This window comes from Acanthopagrus latus, chromosome 14 (genome assembly GCF_904848185.1).
Source record: "Acanthopagrus latus isolate v.2019 chromosome 14, fAcaLat1.1, whole genome shotgun sequence".
Taxonomy (NCBI): Eukaryota; Metazoa; Chordata; class Actinopteri; order Spariformes; family Sparidae; genus Acanthopagrus; species Acanthopagrus latus.
The window spans coordinates 18498676-18518867 of record NC_051052.1 but is presented as its reverse complement, the minus strand read 5'-3'; the positions used below and the strand labels follow the sequence as shown (position 1 = coordinate 18518867).

Below are 20192 nucleotides of genomic sequence, written 5' to 3'. Positions count from 1 at the left end.
CCGTTTAAAGCCCGTTCGAACGTAAAGCTGAGACTTTAACTGACAGGTGAGGCAGCCAATCAGGAAGAGGGGTCGAGAAATCCAGCGACCAATAGACTAAGGCCAAGAATACCTCTGATTTAAGCCCGCCCCTGCTGTCAAGGAAACAGCCAATCAGCGTCCAGCAGTGAGAAAACTTTTTTAAAAGTCTCTAAAAGTGAATTCAAAATGAAATCATCTATTAAAAAAAAGTGCTTTTAGTTCACATAATCTCCATTAAATACTTGTTTTATAAGTTTTAATGCAAATATCTGTCATTCACATTCACTGAACTCTGTTCTGTTTTTTTTTTTAGTTTCTAAGCTTCCTTTAATGCCTTACAGGTAACTGTAAGGTGATTTTTTTTTCCTCTTTAAAGTGCGTTGAATGTGAATTTAGGAAACACAAATGTACACAGGATGATTAAATCACACATGTTTTGACTGTAGTGAATGAACACAAACAAAGTCTGGAGTAAAGTCTTATTATAGGAACTGTTACATAAACACGAAACAGCAGCGGTGAGCTGAAATCAGCCAGGAAGGAAATGAAACACTGATAAATGCAAGAGCAACTGACAAGTAAGTGACAAAGCAGAAAAAAACTGATGTAGATAAAAACGTGAACTACACACATTGATGTTGTTTGAATGATGCACAAATGAGGAGAAACAGAAAATGCTTTATCTTAATTCCTCTAAATCTGTAAGTGCTTTGGAAATTTAAACATTTCACTTCGGTTGAACAACTTTAATTGATGAGAGACAGCTGAGAGAAGTCAGGCCAGAAAAAAAACACTAGCTGAGAGGAAAACTTTACACTTTAGTTGGACTGAGAGTCAATATTTTTTCTTCTGGCAACAAATTCCATGAAAAGTTTTTCTCACACCTTCGTTCACTCCTCATACTTCTTAACAATGAAGCTACAACAACAGTGCAGCACTCGACATGTTAACAGTCGGTGCTGCTTCTTTTGCAGCAGTGCTGGAGGATTACATGCAGGGATCTGTGGAACGAATATCTCGGCTGCACGTGCACCCGAAAACCTCTCAAGAGCGACAACACATCTGCACCAGCGCACCTGATACTCAGCAGGTCAGATATTGAAAAGTATAAAAATATTTTTGTAACAATTCTTGCTGCATTTTTACTGTATTGTTGAAGAGATTAAATCATGTTTTCATGGGTTCACCTAAATGAGAAGTTAGGCACAGCAGTGCAACCGGTGTAAGAAAGTTAATCTGCAGCTCTGTAAATGATTTCTTCAAAATAAAAGACCAGCGGAAAGTAGATGGTTTGAGACACCTGAACTACAGTCGCCTTCATCCAAAAACAACTCCTGATTTATTGAGCTTAGAGAGACTTCGGCTTAACTGACACTGTAAAGAAAAACAATGATAATCTTTGTCTTTGAGCTTCAACACGATTTGCTCTTAACAGAGCAACAACTTCAGTGACCAGTGAAAACATGTTTCACCTTTTTTCACCTCACATTATTCTCTCTGGTAAAACTTGGGCAACACGCAAAAACAAAAAAGAAAATACACACCGTTTCTTTGTACTGGTTATTTACAAGTAGCAGGATCAGAACCAGTGAATGTATTTGTATGACACTTTGGGGCTCTATGGGCTTCTCTTGGTGTCTCGAGGTCTGCAGGAGGCGTCACACGCAAACGCGTCATGTGTCACAGCATAATGCGTCCCCCTTTTCTCCTGTGTAAGTCAGTTCCTTTACTTGGTGGCATTCAGAGTCCTCAATGTTACTTTTGAATAAACAAGAAAATACAAAAAAGAAGTTGACTTGTTGGGCGGAGACCAGGAAGAAAGTCCTTCACATTCTCTCTTTGTCGCTCAGGAAGACAATGTTGTCTGGGGAGGAGAGGAAGAAACAAATCGTTTGAGTCTGAACATGGCAAATAAACACTGACATCAGATTGTGAGGAACAAGTGCGTGTCGCTCTCCGACCTGCGATGATGGTGGTGGCCTGACGTCTGACTTGGTTCTTGTCTGTGTACTCTCCGTAGTCCAGTTTTCCCTCCACTAGAATCCTGGAACTGAAAGAGAGAAAAATCAGGATTCACAACAAAGATTTCAACATTTTTAACTCTTGTAAACAAACTGCTGTGTAAAGAAGTTTTAAATATCCAACTAAAATAAGTGAATAAATAAAACTAAATTAATATATTGGAGGTTCTGGTCCCGGCTCGTACCCTTTCTTGACGTACTGGTAGGCCACGTCTCTCAGACCGGGTTTGAACACCGATATGCGATGCCACGTCGTCTTCTGACTGATGTCACCTGGAGTCACGACACACACGAATCATGATCAGTCACATAATGAGCCGTTACAGCCTGCTGGCCATTAAAATACTCACAGAAACACTCAGAAGGTTGTCTGTTATGACCTCTACATTGATTTCTCATCAGCCCATTGGTCATATTTATAATTCTAAATGGTAAATGATGCATTAGGGCTGGAAATGAGCTTCAGGGACGTCACAGTATCACTGGGGCTTTCGAGTGCTTCTGAATTTAGCTTCTTACATTGTTTATGGTAATTTAAAACCTTCAGATCTACATCATGATATCATATGTTCAGATTCATCGCGACTGAAGTTGTTGTGTAACACTGACCTCTAGTGGCAGAAAAATCACACTTCACCAGAGCAGATCAGGAAATGTTTTACAGCGATGCAAAAAGTACCCAGCAGTCACAGTCGAGAAACAGTCGAGATATCAAGTTATAAGATCATTTTGGTAGAAACCATTAAAGCTGGAGGACATTTTGCAGAAAGGCATAACCCTTACATCATGAGCTATTAAACATAAAAGCCTTATAACTGACGACCATTTTAACTAATAAAGACTCAAACACGCAAGTCACAGAGACAAATAGTCTTGAGTTGAGTTAAAGTCTTTAAGGATCTGATGTTAAATGTAATCGAGTATCAAGAGTAGAAGCAAAGCAAAAGCAGTTCTGGTATTTAGAATCTCTGATTATTCAAATGTGTTGTTTTGTTGTTGTTTTGTCTACATCTGCATACCAATAAAACAAAGTAATTCAAACACACACCGCTTCTGCTCTGATGCGCTCTGTAAAGTAACTAGTCAACAACATTTCTCACCTGACTTTCAATCACAAGAAGGGAAAGTAGGATAATTATAATGAATCTTCATTGATGGGTGAACTTTCCTTTTTAAAAGCCAAGTCCAGGTCCTGATGTGGTGTTTTAAACTTTTATTCAACAGGTGTGAAGCCTCGTGTTCAGTAGCCGGGATTTTATGAGAACTTTTCCACCCTCACAGCAACAACAATCTGATTTACCAGTTCATCAAAATATAAACCGGACTCCAACAATGAGTCAGACACTGAAGGTCAGAAGCCAATATTACCAGTCCGTTCTAGCTTTTGGCTTGATCTAAAACTGGTTTGTAAATATTCTCCAGCGTTCTGACCCCAAACCCAACCGCTGAACTCAAACCTTTGATACTCCAGTAAGTTGGTCTGTGTCGGTTACAGTTTAGTGCACAACCATCTGAGTGTGAATCACACTGAGTTTACTTGGACTCTGACGTCGCACCTGTTTCATTCATCTCTGGCTCTCCGGTGCGCCACATCTCATTGGTTGCTATGGAGAAGATGGTCACAGGGTTGCGACCGTCCACCTGTCTCATCACCGGGTCCTGACCCACCCGGCCCAGCAGCTGCACGCGGTTTATCGCTGGGATACAAACACACACACACATTGTCAGAACAGAGTTATGGGTAAAGACGAAAGCAGCTTTTTTAAGGTACCTTATCCAACAACTCCATTCTTGAAGCCTTCATCATCATATACACATTTACGAAGTTCACAGAATTCCCTAAGACTCAGAGCAACTAAAGTGTATTGTCACTTTTTTTTTATATCAAGCGATATTTGATGTCTTTTTGTTCTGATCATGATTATTTATTGCTCAGGTTTTTACTCACATCTCTCCAGGATGAGGCTGGTGTCAGTGCTCCCGTATCTCACCAACTGTCGGAACATCTGTGGAAGGACGAGAGGAACCACATCACATAAATAAAGTATTGACTTTGTAAAGTTGTAAGTATACTGAGCCGCTGAGCATCTTCTCCCCATAAAATGTGAGCAAGTGAACAGAAATACAGAAGCCTTAAACAGCCGCGGGTCAAACATGTTAACATGTTACTTCCACAGTTTTCTTTTTTCCCGCCACATTCACCTTCATCCACCCGTCACTTCAGTGTACCACATGGAAGTGGCTTCTGCAAGTCTGACCAATAAAAACACAGCGAGTCATCACTGAGCGACTCACCTGTGCTGAGGCACTTCTCAACATCTTCTCTGGAGTAAGTGGGCAACCAACAGCAGCTGATGACTTTCTGAGGACGGATCTGAACAATAAGAAAGAGGCAGAAAATCACTGACTGAAGATCTGAGATGCAAAAATATCATTTTTAAACGCAAAGCAGCTCCATGAGATTAATATTTATATCGATTTTGACTCAACAAGACAATATTCTGAGGATAAAAACAAAAGACTCAGTTTAATTTAGTTTAACTAAATGTAGTTTGTAGTTAAACAAACTACAGCCTCCAAAAATAATCAAACAGCCCGATTAACATCTATCTAATACATTTAAACACAAACTGAAGGTTACAGGCCAGATGAAGAGAGTGTTTTTTTGGTCTCAGTGTTTCCCAAAATTGTATTCAAGCACAGAATTGGAGTAAAAGTACTTGGTTACTTTCCACAACTGCTGACCAGCCATTTCTAAAATGATCTGCTACATCCGAGTGCTGTAAGGTGAATTATTTGTTGTTTCATGTCGTGATGAGACAGACACATCAACAACAAAACTGAGAGATATAAGAATGGAGTTTGGTGAGATTATAGATAGAGTTAGATAGTTAGACGGAGGTTTATCCGCATTTCTGTGTCTGAAGTCAGACAAGCTGAGGAGCCAGAGGCGAACACGGTTTCACCGTCAGACCACCCCCTTCATTACAACAGCAATGAGGCTTCTGCAGCCTCATTGCCGCCATCAGATACGGACATGAAATAACCGCTTAAAATAACGTTTTTATGAACGGGCTTTGGTTCAGAGGCAACGGAAGCCGAAACGGCAGATGATCCGCAACACGTTTGCAGAAAAACAGCGTTAAAGTGAGCTAACAGAGGGACAAAGCAGCTGAATCGAAACTTACCAAGTGCGAGACTCCAGGAGACACTTTGGTAACCTCACGCTGCTTCCGGTCCGTCTCCGATAGATCTCCGAAGATTTTGCGGGACAGCAAAAAGTTCCGCTTTGAAACTTTACACATAAATGTTTCTTTCTTATTATGATGTTGTTTTTTATTAAAATATACCACATAATAGATACGTGATGTACTTTTTATTATCAAAACAAGTAAAATACATAATATTTAACTAGTGATTCAAATATCAGTCATTAATGGCTGAATACTTAGATCCAGAGACAATTAAATCAGATATGTATTTACAATTTATATACAAGTAATTCTAAAAATCTACACATTCACACACAGGAAGCGAGTGCAGGGATTTAAGGACAGGATGTAGTGCTCCACCTACATACAGTTGGTGAGGAACCTGGCAGCAGCTGCAGTTGTCTGATTTTTGTCTTTTTACAGTAAAGACACAATCATTACAGTCTATCCTGTCGAACATATAGACGTTTTTTTTTGACAGAAATAAAGGATTTCTAGACTGATTTTGTAATTGTCCTCATGTTAGTCACAACATTCATCTCTGAGTTCATAAGTACATCGTGATTTCTGTCTCAGTTTGTTGGTTTTTCTGTTCTTGATTCAAGGTGAGCACTGACCTTTATTCTTTCCTATTTAGGGCCAAAAACAACTATTTCAGTTTTCTCTGTGTTGTAGAAAATTAACCTGATCAATCATCCTTTAACAAACTTAAGACCCCCCTTCACACCTGCACCGTAACTGGATAAATCCGGATGAAATCATCAATTAAAATTTTGGGTGAAAACATGGATTCTTCTCCATTCAATCATTCAGCTATGTTACACAAGGATGAGTGGTCTGATATGTAGGAGGATGCACCTTTGGTCTACTTACAATCCAAGATAACTTGTGTGTTTATGCAACAAAAAGCTATATTGGTTGTACAAGACATACTGCCAGTGTGAATGTGAGTGTGAAAGGATAGATTTTTGAGATAATAAAATAAAATAACCTAATTTAATGTCACCATAGAGTGTATTACAATACAGGAAGGGGTGGTCACCTCAAGAACTGCTTAAGGAAATTATAAGATAGAGTCCAAAGTCCACCACAGAGCTCAAGTGACTGTTGATCTCCTGTGGACGTGCAGCAACCTCTCTGGTGAGACTGTTTTCTTTTCATTCAAACTGGAGAAAGCCACTAGACCCCTTAAAACAATTCCTCAGTTCAGTGAATTGTTCAGTTAGGAGAAACTGTATTAACTTTGTGAAACGTTGTCTACTACACATTTTGAACTATCTGGGCATTCTTGTTAATTCGGCAAATGTTTTACATTAAGATATGTATTTCTTTGTATAAAAACAAGAGTGTTTAGAAGTACAGTAAACAGTAGCTAACAGCCAACCACTTTGGCGAAAGTCCCAAGGCTCCCTTAAAAAGTCGCTATTTTTTAAAAATTGTATAGTTAAAAGAAACTTCTTAATAACGTGAAACGGTGTCTGTAACACATTCGTAACTAGTTGGGACTTCTTGTTAATTCGGCAAATGTTCTACATGAAGATATTTATTTCTTTGTATAAAAAAGTGTGTTTAGACGTACAGTAAACAGTAGCTAACGGGCAACTTCTTCGGCGAAAGTCCCCAGACTCCCTTTAAAAATCGCAAATTTTGGTAATTGTTAAAATAGAAGAAATTTCTTAAGGAATGTGAAACACAGTCTACAAGACATTATTAACTATCCGGGACTTCTTGTTAGTTCGGCAAATGTTATACATGAAGATATTTATTTCTTTTTATAAAAACAAGTGTGTTTAGACGTATAGGACACAGTAGCTAACAGGCAACCCCAACCGCGAAAGTCCCAAATTTCCCTTAAAAAATCGCTAATTTTTAGAAGTTAGACAAAACTTCGTAGGTAATGAGTAGGTAAGGCTGTCTGTATAACAATCTTTGAAGTTGGGACTTCTTATTAATTCGGCAAACGTTATATATCATAAAATGTATTTCCTTGTTTAATAAACAGCCAAACAGACACAAAAAAGTAGGAAAACAAATCGCGTCGTTTGGTTCCGGCCGGTGGAGTTAGGCAGGAGCACGTCAAGGACAGAAACAACACCGGGAAGCAACTGGTAGGTTTATAACTGTTGCTGTCAGAGTTTAAGTTCTGTGGCTTTTGTTGTTTTCGTGTATCTTAGACCTGCTTCCATGTTGGGTTTAAGACGGCTGGCAGTCGCTGTGAGCGCACGTCGACCTGTCAGGTACTTAAAAGTTAGTTGATGTCGTTTTTAAGATAAAATCAGAGTATTTGGAATGTTTGTATTATTGCAGTCAAACACTTGTGTAATCTTGTTGTGCTGCTCTGTGAACATACTGAGAAGTGTGTGAGGTTAAAGTGATCGAACATTTTCAAAGCTAACCTTCTGTAACAAACCTGTTTAATATGTAATTCCCCAGATAAGATAATGAATGCACTTTTAGTTTTGGGTGAACTGTTCCTTTAAGCAGCACTTTACTGTGTACAGCTTTGTTGAGGTGGCTCTAGTTTAGTTACTTTTTAGGGATGAGTACTTAAATAACTTTTTTTCCATGTTCCTTGTGAGAATGAGAAAGTAAATGCATCCCAGCGAAAGAATAGAATCCGAGAGGGACGACAAGAAGACGACAACACTCCAGAGAAATTAGGAACAAATTAAATAGTTTATTGGGATCATAAAGAAATGACAATTAATGGATTAAAGATAACAAATAAAAGCAGAAAAGGATGGTGAGAAAAAAGACGTCACTTGAGAGGGATTCAAAGCAGAGGAATGAAATTCAGTTAAAAAAAAAAACATGACTGCACACACAAGCAAGTCTGTAAAAGTGTTTTTTAAGAAGTGAATAAAAAAATATTTTAATGGTTTGTTAGTGAAATGTCTCAACGTCACCAGCAAAGTTTAAAATCTTATAAAAAATGTCTCCTCAGGCGATTATCGACCATGTCCCCGCCCGCCTCTCCCATTCTCTCGGTTCAGCCCACTCGGGCTCTGGTGGACGAGAAGGTAAAGGTGTTGGTGGAGAATCTTCCTCCGGGATCTCCAGTCACACTTCACTCCCTCCACCACTCTGAGGATGAGGACTACTGGGAGGCCTTCGGACACTACGTCAGTGACTTCAGAGGAATAGTGTCTGGTGGGTTTAGTCAAGTCAAGTCAAGTGTGAGGCCTCGCGGTCTAAACACAAAGATGCCACAGGTGTCTGCTGTTGTTGACATTTTCCTGCTTGTGTAGTTGCAGAGGATTTGAGTTTTGGGGGAACGTACACAGGAAAAGAAGACATGGGTTTGCTGTGGAGTATGCGGCCCGTCCCCGGCAGCCGCAAAGGCCTCAGGTAATACGATAAGTCTCTGTGCAGCTGCAGGTGAGGGCTGGGCGAGCTAAAACACAGACTTATTAGATTTCCTACGAAGCTGAATGTTAAACGCTCCACCTTTCACCCGTCAGGCTGAGAAAGAAGAACGTCTGCAGCCCCATGCTGCACAACATCTCGGTCTACAGTGGACATGTCACCGAGGGCTTCAGGGAGCAGACCCCTCTGACCTCGGTGCTCATAGAGAGATGGTACATGGCTCCAGGAGTCAAGAGGATCGATGTCATGGAGAGAGGAGTGCGAGGGACCCTCTTCATACCTCCAGGTACACCTGCATCACCTGGGAAACGCACTCCCTCCTCGCATCTTCCTTTACTGATCTTGAAGTGGACAGGGAAATCCTCTGACTCATTTTTTTGTTTGATTATGATGTGATTAAAGATCGTCTTCTTTAAAATCCGTCCCTCCCGGCCTCAGGTCCAGGACCGTTCCCCGGGATGCTGGATATGTGGGGCGGCGGTGGAGGGCTGGTAGAGTATCGCTCAGCCTTGCTGGCATCACATGGTTACGTTTCTTTGGCGATGGATTATTTCAACTCTCAGGAGCTCGAGTCCGCAGATCTGGAGTTTAAGTATTTTGAGGTTTGTGTTGTTTTTGTTGCCTCCAGAGTTTCTACATTCTGTGTGAAAGGAAATTTATTCACCCACACACAACAAAACTAAACTTTGATACATTTTGTCCTTTTTTAATTATGCATATTTCTTCCACCTGTCTTTGACTATTTTATGTACACAAAGTGAGTGTAAATATGGAAATAAATAACTATAATGATCTTCTCCCCCAGTTGCATTCAGGCAGGGGTATAAATTTGCTTTTTCTGGCCACGCACCTGAATATTTAATGTGTTAAGTGTCCATTTTCATGTTATCATTGAATTTGAACTTGGCCCATGTAAGAAGAAAAGAAGAATGTAGTACTTGTTGGCCAAAACAAGCCATTTAAAACATTTAGGATATTAACTAACTAAAAACTTGAGGGTAGTTGAGATGTGAGAAACTTTAGAATAGTCGGTACGACTTAAAAAAGACTGACTTTTGGATTTATAGATCTTGCATATCATAATTTCTTGTTATCTGCTTTTACACAGACGGCGTTTAATATTATCCAGGAGCATCCTCAAGTGATCCCAGACAGAGTGGGAATATTTGGCCTTTCCCTCGGCTCGCTGGTGACCATGCATATCGCAGCGGAGAGCAGCGTTGTAAAGGCAAGTGACAGATGGTTGATTTTGGTGGCAAAATCACATAGATGCAGAATTTTGAGGCCTGTACGCAGCGCGAGCATTTGTTTCACGTGTCATCGTGTTGCTTGTGTTGTGTTTCAGCCACGTTGTTGTATTTGTGTCAGCGGGAGCCACTTTTATCCACGTGACCGGACCATCATGGAAGTCATTATGGAGCCGAAATCGTGAGTATTCTGTTCTGTCAGTGACATAAATGCATTCAACCAAGTTTTTTTGTATAGCTGGAACGATTACTTGTGACGGCAGGAACTCTCACCGGTTACGTGTCGATGAGAACAACCATCACGTATGGCGAGATATGTGGCTACACTTATTGAACGAGCCCTCGAAGAAAATGGATGTAAGTACCTGTTTTTAATGTGGACGAGCCTTAAACCTGCATTCTGTCTGATCCTTCAATCTGTATTTCACAGAAGTGTATGTTTATTCTAACAAACACATTAAAGATTGGTTAATTCTCTGGCAGGTGGGGAAAATAAACTGTCCCATATTGTTGGTCAACGGACAGGATGACCAGAACGTGCCTGCGCATGAGTGTGCTGAGGATGTTAGTACACACACACACACACACACACACACACACACACACACACACACACCTTCAAATATACTCTTCTTTCTGACAGAAATCATCATGATCAAAGATTCCAACTTTTGATATGGAGGCAGAACATAGTCCCACTCTGAGGCATCTAATCTGAAATCTAAAAAACGATTATTCCCACCACAGAGGAACATTGTGCTGTTTTTTTTATTTGACCTTTGACCCTCAGATCGCCCTCTTGATGAATGCAGCGGGGAATGGGCACCTCCTGAGCAGAGTGCTGTACCCTGATACTGGACATCTGATTGAGCCGCCCTACTCGCCTCATTTCAGGGCCTCTAATTTTAAGGCGGCCGGAGTAGCTACAAAAACAGGTGAGTCCTCCTGATACAGAGTCACACAGGCTTTGTGTTTTGTTTTTTTCAGTACACCTCCTAACAGAGAACCAAGTCTTCCTTTTTATGGACTTTTTTATCTGCTGTGTCCTTTGGGGGGAGTTGAAAGGCACCTTTTATATAAACTGTTTGACTATTATTTTTGTGCTTCAGTGATGCTGCTGTGGGGAGGACAAACCAAAGCTCACTCAGACGCTCAGGAAGACGCCTGGAAGAAGATCTTATCTTTTCTACAGCACAATCTGTATTCCAGCACGTCTCTGAGAGCCAAGTTGTGAACGGTGACATACGAACACATCACTGCAGGAGGGCAGTGAAGTTCTGTATGACATCATGTTTACTACCTCAAAACTACCATAATGTGTCTCGCAGTATTAACCAGGTCAGAAGATTGATCACGATATCATAGTATAACATAATTACTGTAGTTATTAATATCAGTGAATGACCTTGTTTGAACCAATGCTTTATTGTCTTAAAAAAATGCTCTGCCATGACAGACATGAAATTTTATATGAACTATGTATATATTTTTTGATCACAATTCAATTGTAGTATTTCAATGTATATTAAAAAATGCACCCTGTATGATAATTACAGACTCAGTGAAGTGTATAAACTAGAGACTGATCACATCAGCCTGAGACACCCGTCACGTGTTAATGCTCAGAACTCAAATTCAGCCTCCACTGGTTTCAAAAAGGAGTCTGATTGTATGTAAGCTTATGAGAAAATGACCCTACTTCTCACTTGATTTATTAACAGCTTCCTTATTATCGTCCCAGTCGTTGGTTCTGAGTCTTCTTCAGTACAGCGTGACGTTCATTTTGTAAATTACTGTTTAACATTTTCAACAACACTAATGTGATCACAAGAGCAGCAGCAGTAGAAAGGTGTTGTAGTAGATGATACATTTCCGTATGCTAACCCGGAAGTTAGCAAAACTTGCTAACTGATTTCTGGGTTTTAGGACTATAAGCTTCACAAGTCCATGATTGGAAGTGGGTTACAGTGACACTGACTCAAAATGTGAATATAATGTTACTCTTTCTGCTTCACAGTTTAGTTTGCTTTGGTTGAATTGTGCGTCAGTTTTTATTATTTGTGTCAATAAAGCCATCATTAATTAAGTTCTTCTGAGTTTTGCTGTTTTGTTGTTCATCATTGAACTCTGAAGCGTTTATTCGTGGCCTGTCCGTCCCAGATGAAGAAATCTTCTTCCACACTAGCGTTGCTGTAGAGTTTTGGTTTCTCCTCTCCAGCACCAAAACAAATACAGTCAGCTCAGGTTCAGGTTTGTTTTCATGCAGAATTCCTTCCTTTATTAGAATAACGTGTTAAGGTAACGCTCATAACACCTGGAGGAGATTTCTGCAGAGTACGACTAACAGCCCGGAATTACAGGTACAGTTTTTTAACGATGTGAATATACAGAGTGGACGAGTGCTGTTATTTCTGCCTGGTTGGTTTGTGTTTGTCTGTATTAGCAGCAGCTTACTGCTCAGTTCGTTGAGGCAGCAGTGAAGTTTAATCACTCAGACTTCAGTAAAGGCACATGCTGTCACAGTCCTTTTCTCAGGTGTCGGTGCATGTGTGCTTGTGTGCGATCATCTGAGCAGAGTCTGGATCTGCTCGACCAGACGCAGCGTCGGCTGGCTGATCAGGTAGTGAGGCGGCAGCTTCTCCTCGACACATGACAGCTTCACAAAATACCTGCAGGGAAGAAACGACGTGTTACATCAACACTTCAACTTCATCCTCAGTTCATGAGGCTCTTTCAAAGAGCAGCATCACAAACCTGAACTCCTCCCTGAAGTGAGATCTGAGGTGCTGTCCCAGCTGGGTGTTGTACTGCAGGCAGGCCAGCAGGAGGCGACAGCGCTGAAATAACAGCACAGACTGAACTGGGCTCAGAACGGACTCCTGCAGGTCGGACAGAACCAGGACCACCTGCTGAGCCTGGTAACCAAGGAAGGACGTCTGCAGAGAGGAGAGAAGACCGCCAACGATATTTAGTAAGAAAGAATCTCTATGTGGTGGCTACTTGATCCAAAATTCAAATAAAAAAAAAAAATCATATGATGGTTAGAAAAGTTTAACTAAAGGATGCAGCTCCGAGTTTACCAGGTGAGGGTGAGGCTGCAGGACTCGGAGGATCCATCCAACAGACAGGAAGTTGTCAGCAGAGGAACATCTGCTGGCCTAAAACACAGAAAAGTTACAACGAAGTGTGACGTCACCAGCTGAACACGAATGTTTGAACCTCACTTGCACAAGAAGGTACCAAATCAGAAGGCGCTTTCTGCAACCTTTCATCATTAAGAGCAAGCGGCTGTCGTCTCAACTCACCTCGTGGCCTAAAAGCAGCAGCTCAGACAGCAGCGAGCAGGCGGCGTCCAGATACTCGGACAGTAAGGCCTGAAGACAGAGAACAACTGTGACACTAAAAACAGATTTTAATGAATAATAATATCAAGTTAAGAGTAGATAACAGCTCACCTCACAGTCGATCAGAGATCCTGTGTTTTGTGTTTGTTGCTCTGGATCACATATCAAGGCAAGCAGCATTCTGGAGGCCAGGGCACCTCTGGAGGTGAGGAACAAAATCATCCTTTAAAGAGCGTTCACAGCAGAAAACAAGATTAAGCCATCTTGTTATGATTCAAGGTTTGATTCGAGGCGAGATGTTTACTTTTTGGATGAGAGCAGGTTGAGTCTGGCCGGCTCCACCTCCGTCTCCCTGAACATGACGGCGAGCGTCTGGACGATCAGAGTGCTCAGTCTGAACGTAAGGAGAGAGCCGCGATGAGTTCAGACGTCTGATTTTATTTTTGTAGCTTATAGGCAGCCTCTAGATTCATAAGAGTCTTTAAAATACATATGTTTTTTTAAGCTGAGGTCTGTGACACTCCAAACAGACAGATAAAGAGGCTTTAAACATTATGAACAGAAACAAATTCTATCCATCTAAAAACAGCCGTAAGAATGTTGTGTAAAAACTGCAATGAGCTTATAACCTCAACACACACACACACACACACACACACACACACACTCTGGAGCTTACAGTAGCTGATCTGCTGAGTAGACTCTGCCGTGGAGAGATTCCTCCAGAGTCTGAACCAGGAATACACACACCTCACCGGACTGAAACACACACAGCAACGGAGGAAGGGTCACCCAAGTCCAACCAGATTAAACTCTCCTCAAGACTTTTCTGTATTTGTCTCAGTCATAAGAGGTCACAGAGGCGTCAGTATTAGATCAGTTCAAAGTTCCTTGTATAACGTCTAAGAAGAAGTGTAGGGCTGCAATACGTGATTCTTTTTTATTTATTTTTTACCGATTCATCTGTGAATTGTTGCTGAAGTTCATAAATAAAATGGGCTGTTTATAAAATGCTTTAAAATGGTGAGAAATGTCGATCTCACAGCCAGAGACACCTGAAGTTGTTCAGTTCACCATCACAGAAGAAAGAACAGGAATATCACATTTGCAGAGGAAAACTATTCCACACCTGCGGATCAACAGGTGCATTGGAGACGACTGATGGTCAATAAAATCAGAACATAAAATTCCTGCACACTGTCCTTTTCGTTTGTTTCCTTTCAGTATTTAATGAACAATCTGCTGATTGACTGTCTGCATACTGTAATGGTGATATTACTTTTCCCCAATATTGTTATTAGGAGATAAATATCAAATATGAACTTTGTGGGCATGAATTGTATTTGGATTGAGCTGGGTTCACTGGGTCAGGGTGTAGTCAGGCTTGATTGTCTGATGATGGTCTAGAGGGAATGAATGATGTCGAGAAGATTCCTCTCAGGTCCAGAAGTGTAAACAGGAGATGTAACAGCTCACCCTCCAGAAGAGTCTGCGCAGGGTGACGCTGCGGTGAGCAGCCGTCCTCAACTCCTGCAGCAGCAGGTAGAGACTCTCCACACTGATCCCCTCCTGCTGCAGCTCAGAGCTCAGCTGAGCAAACAGGTGAGCTGTCCGCTCCCAGCTGACCACACACACACACACACACACACACACACACACACACAGTATATCATTATTAATGATTTGGCCTCTGTTATCGTCCGGTTCTGTGTTACAGCAGAGTTTTGTTACCTGATGACAGGAAGTCGTTTTCCTGGAGGAGAGTCAGACGAAGCTCTGCACCATCCTCTGTAGAGAGGGTCTAACAACAGAGTGGACCTCTGAACACACACACACACACACACACACACAATCTTAACACTGAAGCAGAATCTTAACATCCCAGATTTATTCTTCGTGTGTATCTTTCTCGTCACTCACAATGATGTAGCTGTTCCATGAGCTCTGCAGGTGGAGGTAAAGTCTGGACGTATGTGAAACGGCGTAGAGATGCAGCTCAGCCTCCTTCTCCTCTCCGCTGCTCTTCACGCCGTCTCTTTTCAACAGGCGAGACAGAACTAAACCGATCCTCCTCGGCACCTGAAACATTCAACACAGGAAGGATTATGGCTTCACTGGCTCAGTATCAGCAGCTGAAAGTAGAATGTTTCCTGTTTGTTGGATTTAATTGGGCGAATCTCCCAAAAACAAACATTTGTTTTTATCTTCTGTCATTTCCAGCCTCATCTCAACTTTATTTCTGTGACATTTTAAGTTTTAAGTTAACCATCCATCCATCTGTACCTTGCCCTTCTCAGGGATGGCCTGAGGAGAGGTGGCGGAGCTGCTGGAGGAGTAGAGGTTTGGTGGTGTGGATGGAGGCTGGGCTGGAGGGTGGGGGAACCTCGGGAGGCCCAGAGTCTCCGGGTTTGGACAGGAGGCAGAACGTGTTTGCCTCATCATGTGAAGCCCCTCCGTCTCCTTCTCACTGTGGACCATCATAAACAGGAACAGAGTTGGTTATCAGTAAAAAACAACTGTTTTGTTTCTGATGTGCGGCTTTAGACTTCCAGTGTTGTTGACGTCGACCCAGCAGGCAGCTCAGTAATCTGAACGTAATGAGTAAATGGTTTTAAACTGCGTTCACGTCTCCAAAGATCCTGCGTGTGTTTAATGACGTCCCGGGAGGTGAACTATACCTGAGCAGCGAGACTGATGAGCATGAGACAGCGTTCAAAATCACACACACATCAGTTTTAATGCAGCAAGGCGTTTGTCATAACCAGGCAACAGTTCAGCTCATGTGTTCACACTTCCTGTCGTCTCTTCACAGTCAACACACTGTTTCCTGACGGATGCACAGGGGAGGTTTTAAAAAGAACGGAGGAACATGATCCCGCCGGACGCAATCAAATCACAAACATGGACGACATGAAAGACTCAACTCCAACATGTATGAATCCTTTTGTCTTCTGATTCTGTGTCCTTCTCACATAGTCCTGCAGGTGAGCTGAGGTGAATCATGCCTCTCTTTATTAAATAAGTCATGAGCTACCTGAGACACCGAACAGGATCAGAACAGAGCCGGATAGAGTGGGACCGCTTTCACTTCACGCATTATTCAGCTGTTTCCCATCCGTAAGTGGAAGACGATATTGACTCTTTTGTCAGACTTCAGTGAGGACGGTGGTCTGACAATAACATGTATATGCAGGTATGTGCACACGTAAGCTCCTAAAGTTTAACCCTCCACCTTCTTCCTTTATCTCTCTTGTAGCCCCGCAGACATCCAGAGCTGTAAAGGTTTTATAGTTTGAAGAGTTTGTCTGTTTCCATCCTCCCTGACAGAATCTCTACAGCACACTTCAGACAGACGGCACAGGGAAAATGCAGAATTAGACACCTAAAGTTACAAAGTGTCAAATAATCCTTTAGTCAAGTGATTGATGATGGAAAAAGCCCTTCTTTCTATCAAATCAACTCTATATTTATATCACTTTAACTTCAATAAGGATGTTAACAGATCTCTACACCAACTAGAATGACACTCAGTAGAGTGCACACCTCTGCCGAGGCCCAGTAGTCCCATTTTGTACTTGTCACTCATAGAAACCTGCCATCAAACAAGGTTGAAATATAGTTTCTGTTAGAAGTAGCGTATTTAACAATGAGGGGAATAAACCATGAGTGTTTGGAACAAACTGCACATAATATGCATCATCCTCAGGTGGAATATTCCTTCAAGACAGTTACAGAGTTGAAGAAACCAAAGCCAGAGTCTGCCTGCATACATGGATATCATCTGACAAACCAGAGACCTGTGTGTGTGTGTGTGTGTGTGTGTGTGTGTGTGTGTGTGTGTGTGTGTGTGTGTGTGTGTGTGTGTGTGTAATGCTCACCTCTGTGCAGGATATCCTGTCGGGGAAATAAAGACACAGGATGGTTAAAGTTACAGTTTAAGGTATCAGGGGAAATAAACCAAGAGGCAGCAGCTGCTGATGTTTGTTACAGATTTTCTGTTAAAAAAAAAAAAAAAATTGACACCACACTCATCAACTTTATGTTTGTTCGTTGGCCTTTTCAACCATATTTTTGTCCTTTTTTTTTAAAAAGGTAAACACTCGTCTTTACCTTCTGACGTGTGGCCTAATGTTGAGCAGTGGCTGGGTCTGCGAGAGGGCGGGGCTACAGGAGGAAGCCCCACCCTCCGGTCTACTCTCAGCCAATCACGCCCACTCTGCACAGGCTTTCCAGTGACATAGGTGATTCTGATGTGCTGGCAGAGTTCCCTGTCTTTCCCACTTAGGAAATCTGGGAGGTCATTGACCTGTAGACGAAGCAGAGGAAAAGATTGTTGTTTAAATATTTTCTTTATGTATTTGTGTTGTCGTCCATTTTCTCTTTTGATTCTGTCTACATTTATTTTTTACTGTATTTCTCTCACATGTATTACAATGATGGAGGCTGTCACCACCTACGTCTGGCAGTTACTTGTCAAAACAACAATAGATGTTTAATATAGTTTGTTGTTGCATCTTTAATGGCTATGCTGCCTAAAAATCTGACTCTCTCTGAAGTGGACAATGTCAGAGGTGTCTGAAAAGGAGAAATAATCCTAAATTATGCTAATTTCCCCTTCAGAGTGTTCCAACAACAGGTGGAAAAGTCAAGGGAAAGCACTGACACCTCGTCTCTTTAACACCTGCTGAAGCTGTGAGGGCACACCGCTGAACACAGGCCGTAATCTGATGGTTTAATGCAGACTGGATTAACTCTCCTAAGAACAAGTTAAACCTCTGACCTCCTACCTGCGTGACATAACAAGATGATACATGGTAATTAAAGGCTTCTACTGCTACACACAGCTTCTCTTCAGACACTGCATGCTATGCGAGAATATTACATAGCATTGATCTTGAATCCATTTTAAAAACATGTTAATCTAGATTAGGTAATTGTTTCCTGATTAGTTAAAGTCTTTATAAGATGTTACTAAAGCCACACTTACTGAAGCTAAGTTACATAAATTATAGGTGTTTTACAAACACATCACCTGAAAGCACCTGTCAGAAATTAAGACTTCCTACTAGATTTCCTATTATATTAGCTATTTAACAGCTAAAATACAAAATAACTGAAAGAAAGGTCAATCCATAATGGCCGTTAATGGATCAGATTACTTTAAGTATGGCTAAAACTGATTAGCAGATTAATCAATTAGTTGATCAGCAGAAAGTTGGAACAATTTTGTCATTTGGTTTTCTCCAATAACAACAGATGATTAAAGGACATCACTCTGGACTTTGGGAAGGCTTGATCTGCATTTTTACACAACTGTATGACATGTTTTGGTCCTGAAAGCTAATCAAAAGAGTAATCAACAGATCAATCAATAGTGGGAATAACTGTGCAGCAATAAACAACGTATCTATAAGATTAAATCATATTGAAATGAATCTTTATTGCGGCCCTGAACATACTTATTTTATCAACTGTTCGCTAAAATCAACAGTTTGTCATAATATATAAGTATAAGTAAGTATCATGGATCACAATATGATCAAGTTAGCTAGCTAGCCAAATAACATAACAAATAACAAGAGAGCAAGCTAAAGTTAGCCAGTTAGCTTTAACTTAGCTATGCTGTATGGATCTAGTGTTGGTTGCTTCGTAATGTTAGCTGATAACGTAGTTTGCTAAAACCAAGATAGCCAAATTACCAGCCAGATAAGCACTGAGAGTCAGGATGAATTTGGCGACATTATCCATGAAGGACAGTATGTTAGCTCATTAGCTAGCTAGCAAATAATGTTAGCCAGCCACAGCCAAGTAAAACCACAATGTCACAATATATTTACAGTAATATTCGCTTGAACATTTTGTTGTTAAGGTGCCATTTTTTTTTCATAAGCGGACATTAAGCTAACGTTAGCTTGTGTTTCACACTGTTCAGGTCACACATCCTTTAGATCTCCTTTCCTTACATAGAAATCAGTCCGCAGGCGACCAAGAAAGTTTGAGAAGACGAGATTTTAAAGTTATGTTAGAATCCCCTCAGACAGGACACGTTAATGACGTCACATTCTTACATATTGCACCTTTAAACCTAAAATAAAATGAATAGGTGTGATTAAAGCAGAGGGATTTGCAAATGATCTTGAACTCTGGGCGTTGTAATGTACCTTTATTACTATTTTTGACACCTTATAAATCAGCTGATTGATCTGTTAATCAAAGAAATGATCAGCAGACAAATCAGGACTCTCCGTTAGTTTTCTGTCAATCTGTTTGAGCTCTGATCAGACTGTTTAAAGTGAAAAAGTAGAGTTTAACTTTTATTTTGTTAAACTCACCAGCTGGATGTCTCTCACGCGCTCGAAGCTGAACGCCTCGGTGAGCGTGCGCGGCGGGTACTCGGTGAGGTACACGCGCTCATCGGTGAGCACTACGTGCATGTACACCTTGTTGACGGTGTGTGAGACCACCACGCACGGCTCGTAGGCTCGGATCCGCTCGTACACCTCCCGCTCCGTGTTCCGCTTCAGGAACGAGTCCAGCTTGATGTTCCGGCGGGCGAGGAGCGAACCGGGGCCGGTCCGAGCCATCACGGTACCGGTGGAGCAAGTTACAGGGAGTTCGAGACGTCAACCTCCACTTTGACGTGCGGCAGGTGTTCCTCTGAGCCGGTCCATCCGTTAAACGTTACACTTCACACCGATGTATTAACTTCCTGTGAGGAGCCGCTGCTACTCGTCCCGGTACCGAACACTGAGTCTGAGCAGGTAACGGCCGCTGTCACGTTCTATCAGTGCACACAGCTCTCTGATTGGTCCGCGCGGTGCGGAGGGAGGCAGCTGATTGGCTGAGAGATAACGTCTTATTTCATCATTTGAAAAGCGGCTCGAGCTCCATCAGAGCCTCAGGAAACATAAAGTAATGTGTAAATTAAAAGTATTTTAAACAGTTATTTATTTATATAATTAGACCGGCTCATTTATATTT

At 41.5% G+C, this 20192-nt stretch overlaps 3 protein-coding genes and 1 long non-coding RNA gene across 7 annotated transcripts in view; 1 reads left to right on the top strand and 3 right to left on the bottom strand.

Annotated features, from left to right (window-relative positions):
• Window positions 1-20192, bottom strand: part of LOC119032215 — a 1052400-nt gene that overhangs the window by 313183 nt on the left and 719025 nt on the right. The window lies entirely within an intron of this gene.
• On the bottom strand, window positions 439-5313 carry ssbp1 (single-stranded DNA binding protein 1). Its single transcript, XM_037121145.1, has 7 exons — window positions 5231-5313; window positions 4338-4416; window positions 3991-4048; window positions 3599-3739; window positions 2228-2315; window positions 1983-2071; window positions 439-1885 (listed from the first exon to the last, which is right to left on the bottom strand). The coding sequence occupies exons 2-7, from the start codon at window positions 4359-4361 to the stop codon at window positions 1848-1850; spliced, it is 438 nt and encodes a 145-aa protein (XP_036977040.1). The 5' UTR covers window positions 4362-4416; window positions 5231-5313; the 3' UTR covers window positions 439-1847.
• LOC119032191 (peroxisomal succinyl-coenzyme A thioesterase-like) lies at window positions 7353-11955 on the top strand. Its single transcript, XM_037121110.1, has 11 exons — window positions 7353-7491; window positions 8199-8404; window positions 8503-8602; window positions 8716-8906; window positions 9059-9222; window positions 9729-9848; window positions 9966-10048; window positions 10131-10224; window positions 10351-10431; window positions 10658-10802; window positions 10977-11955. Exons 1-11 carry the CDS (start codon window positions 7439-7441, stop codon window positions 11099-11101), a joined length of 1362 nt encoding a protein of 453 aa, XP_036977005.1. The 5' UTR covers window positions 7353-7438; the 3' UTR covers window positions 11102-11955.
• On the bottom strand, window positions 12119-19999 carry c14h12orf56 (chromosome 14 C12orf56 homolog). The gene is made up of 14 exons (XM_037121099.1): window positions 19544-19999; window positions 17322-17517; window positions 17090-17105; window positions 15495-15678; window positions 15132-15290; window positions 14943-15031; window positions 14688-14832; window positions 13891-13970; window positions 13516-13605; window positions 13323-13410; window positions 13173-13241; window positions 12948-13025; window positions 12622-12803; window positions 12119-12536 (listed from the first exon to the last, which is right to left on the bottom strand). Exons 1-14 carry the CDS (start codon window positions 19793-19795, stop codon window positions 12431-12433), a joined length of 1734 nt encoding a protein of 577 aa, XP_036976994.1. The 5' UTR covers window positions 19796-19999; the 3' UTR covers window positions 12119-12430.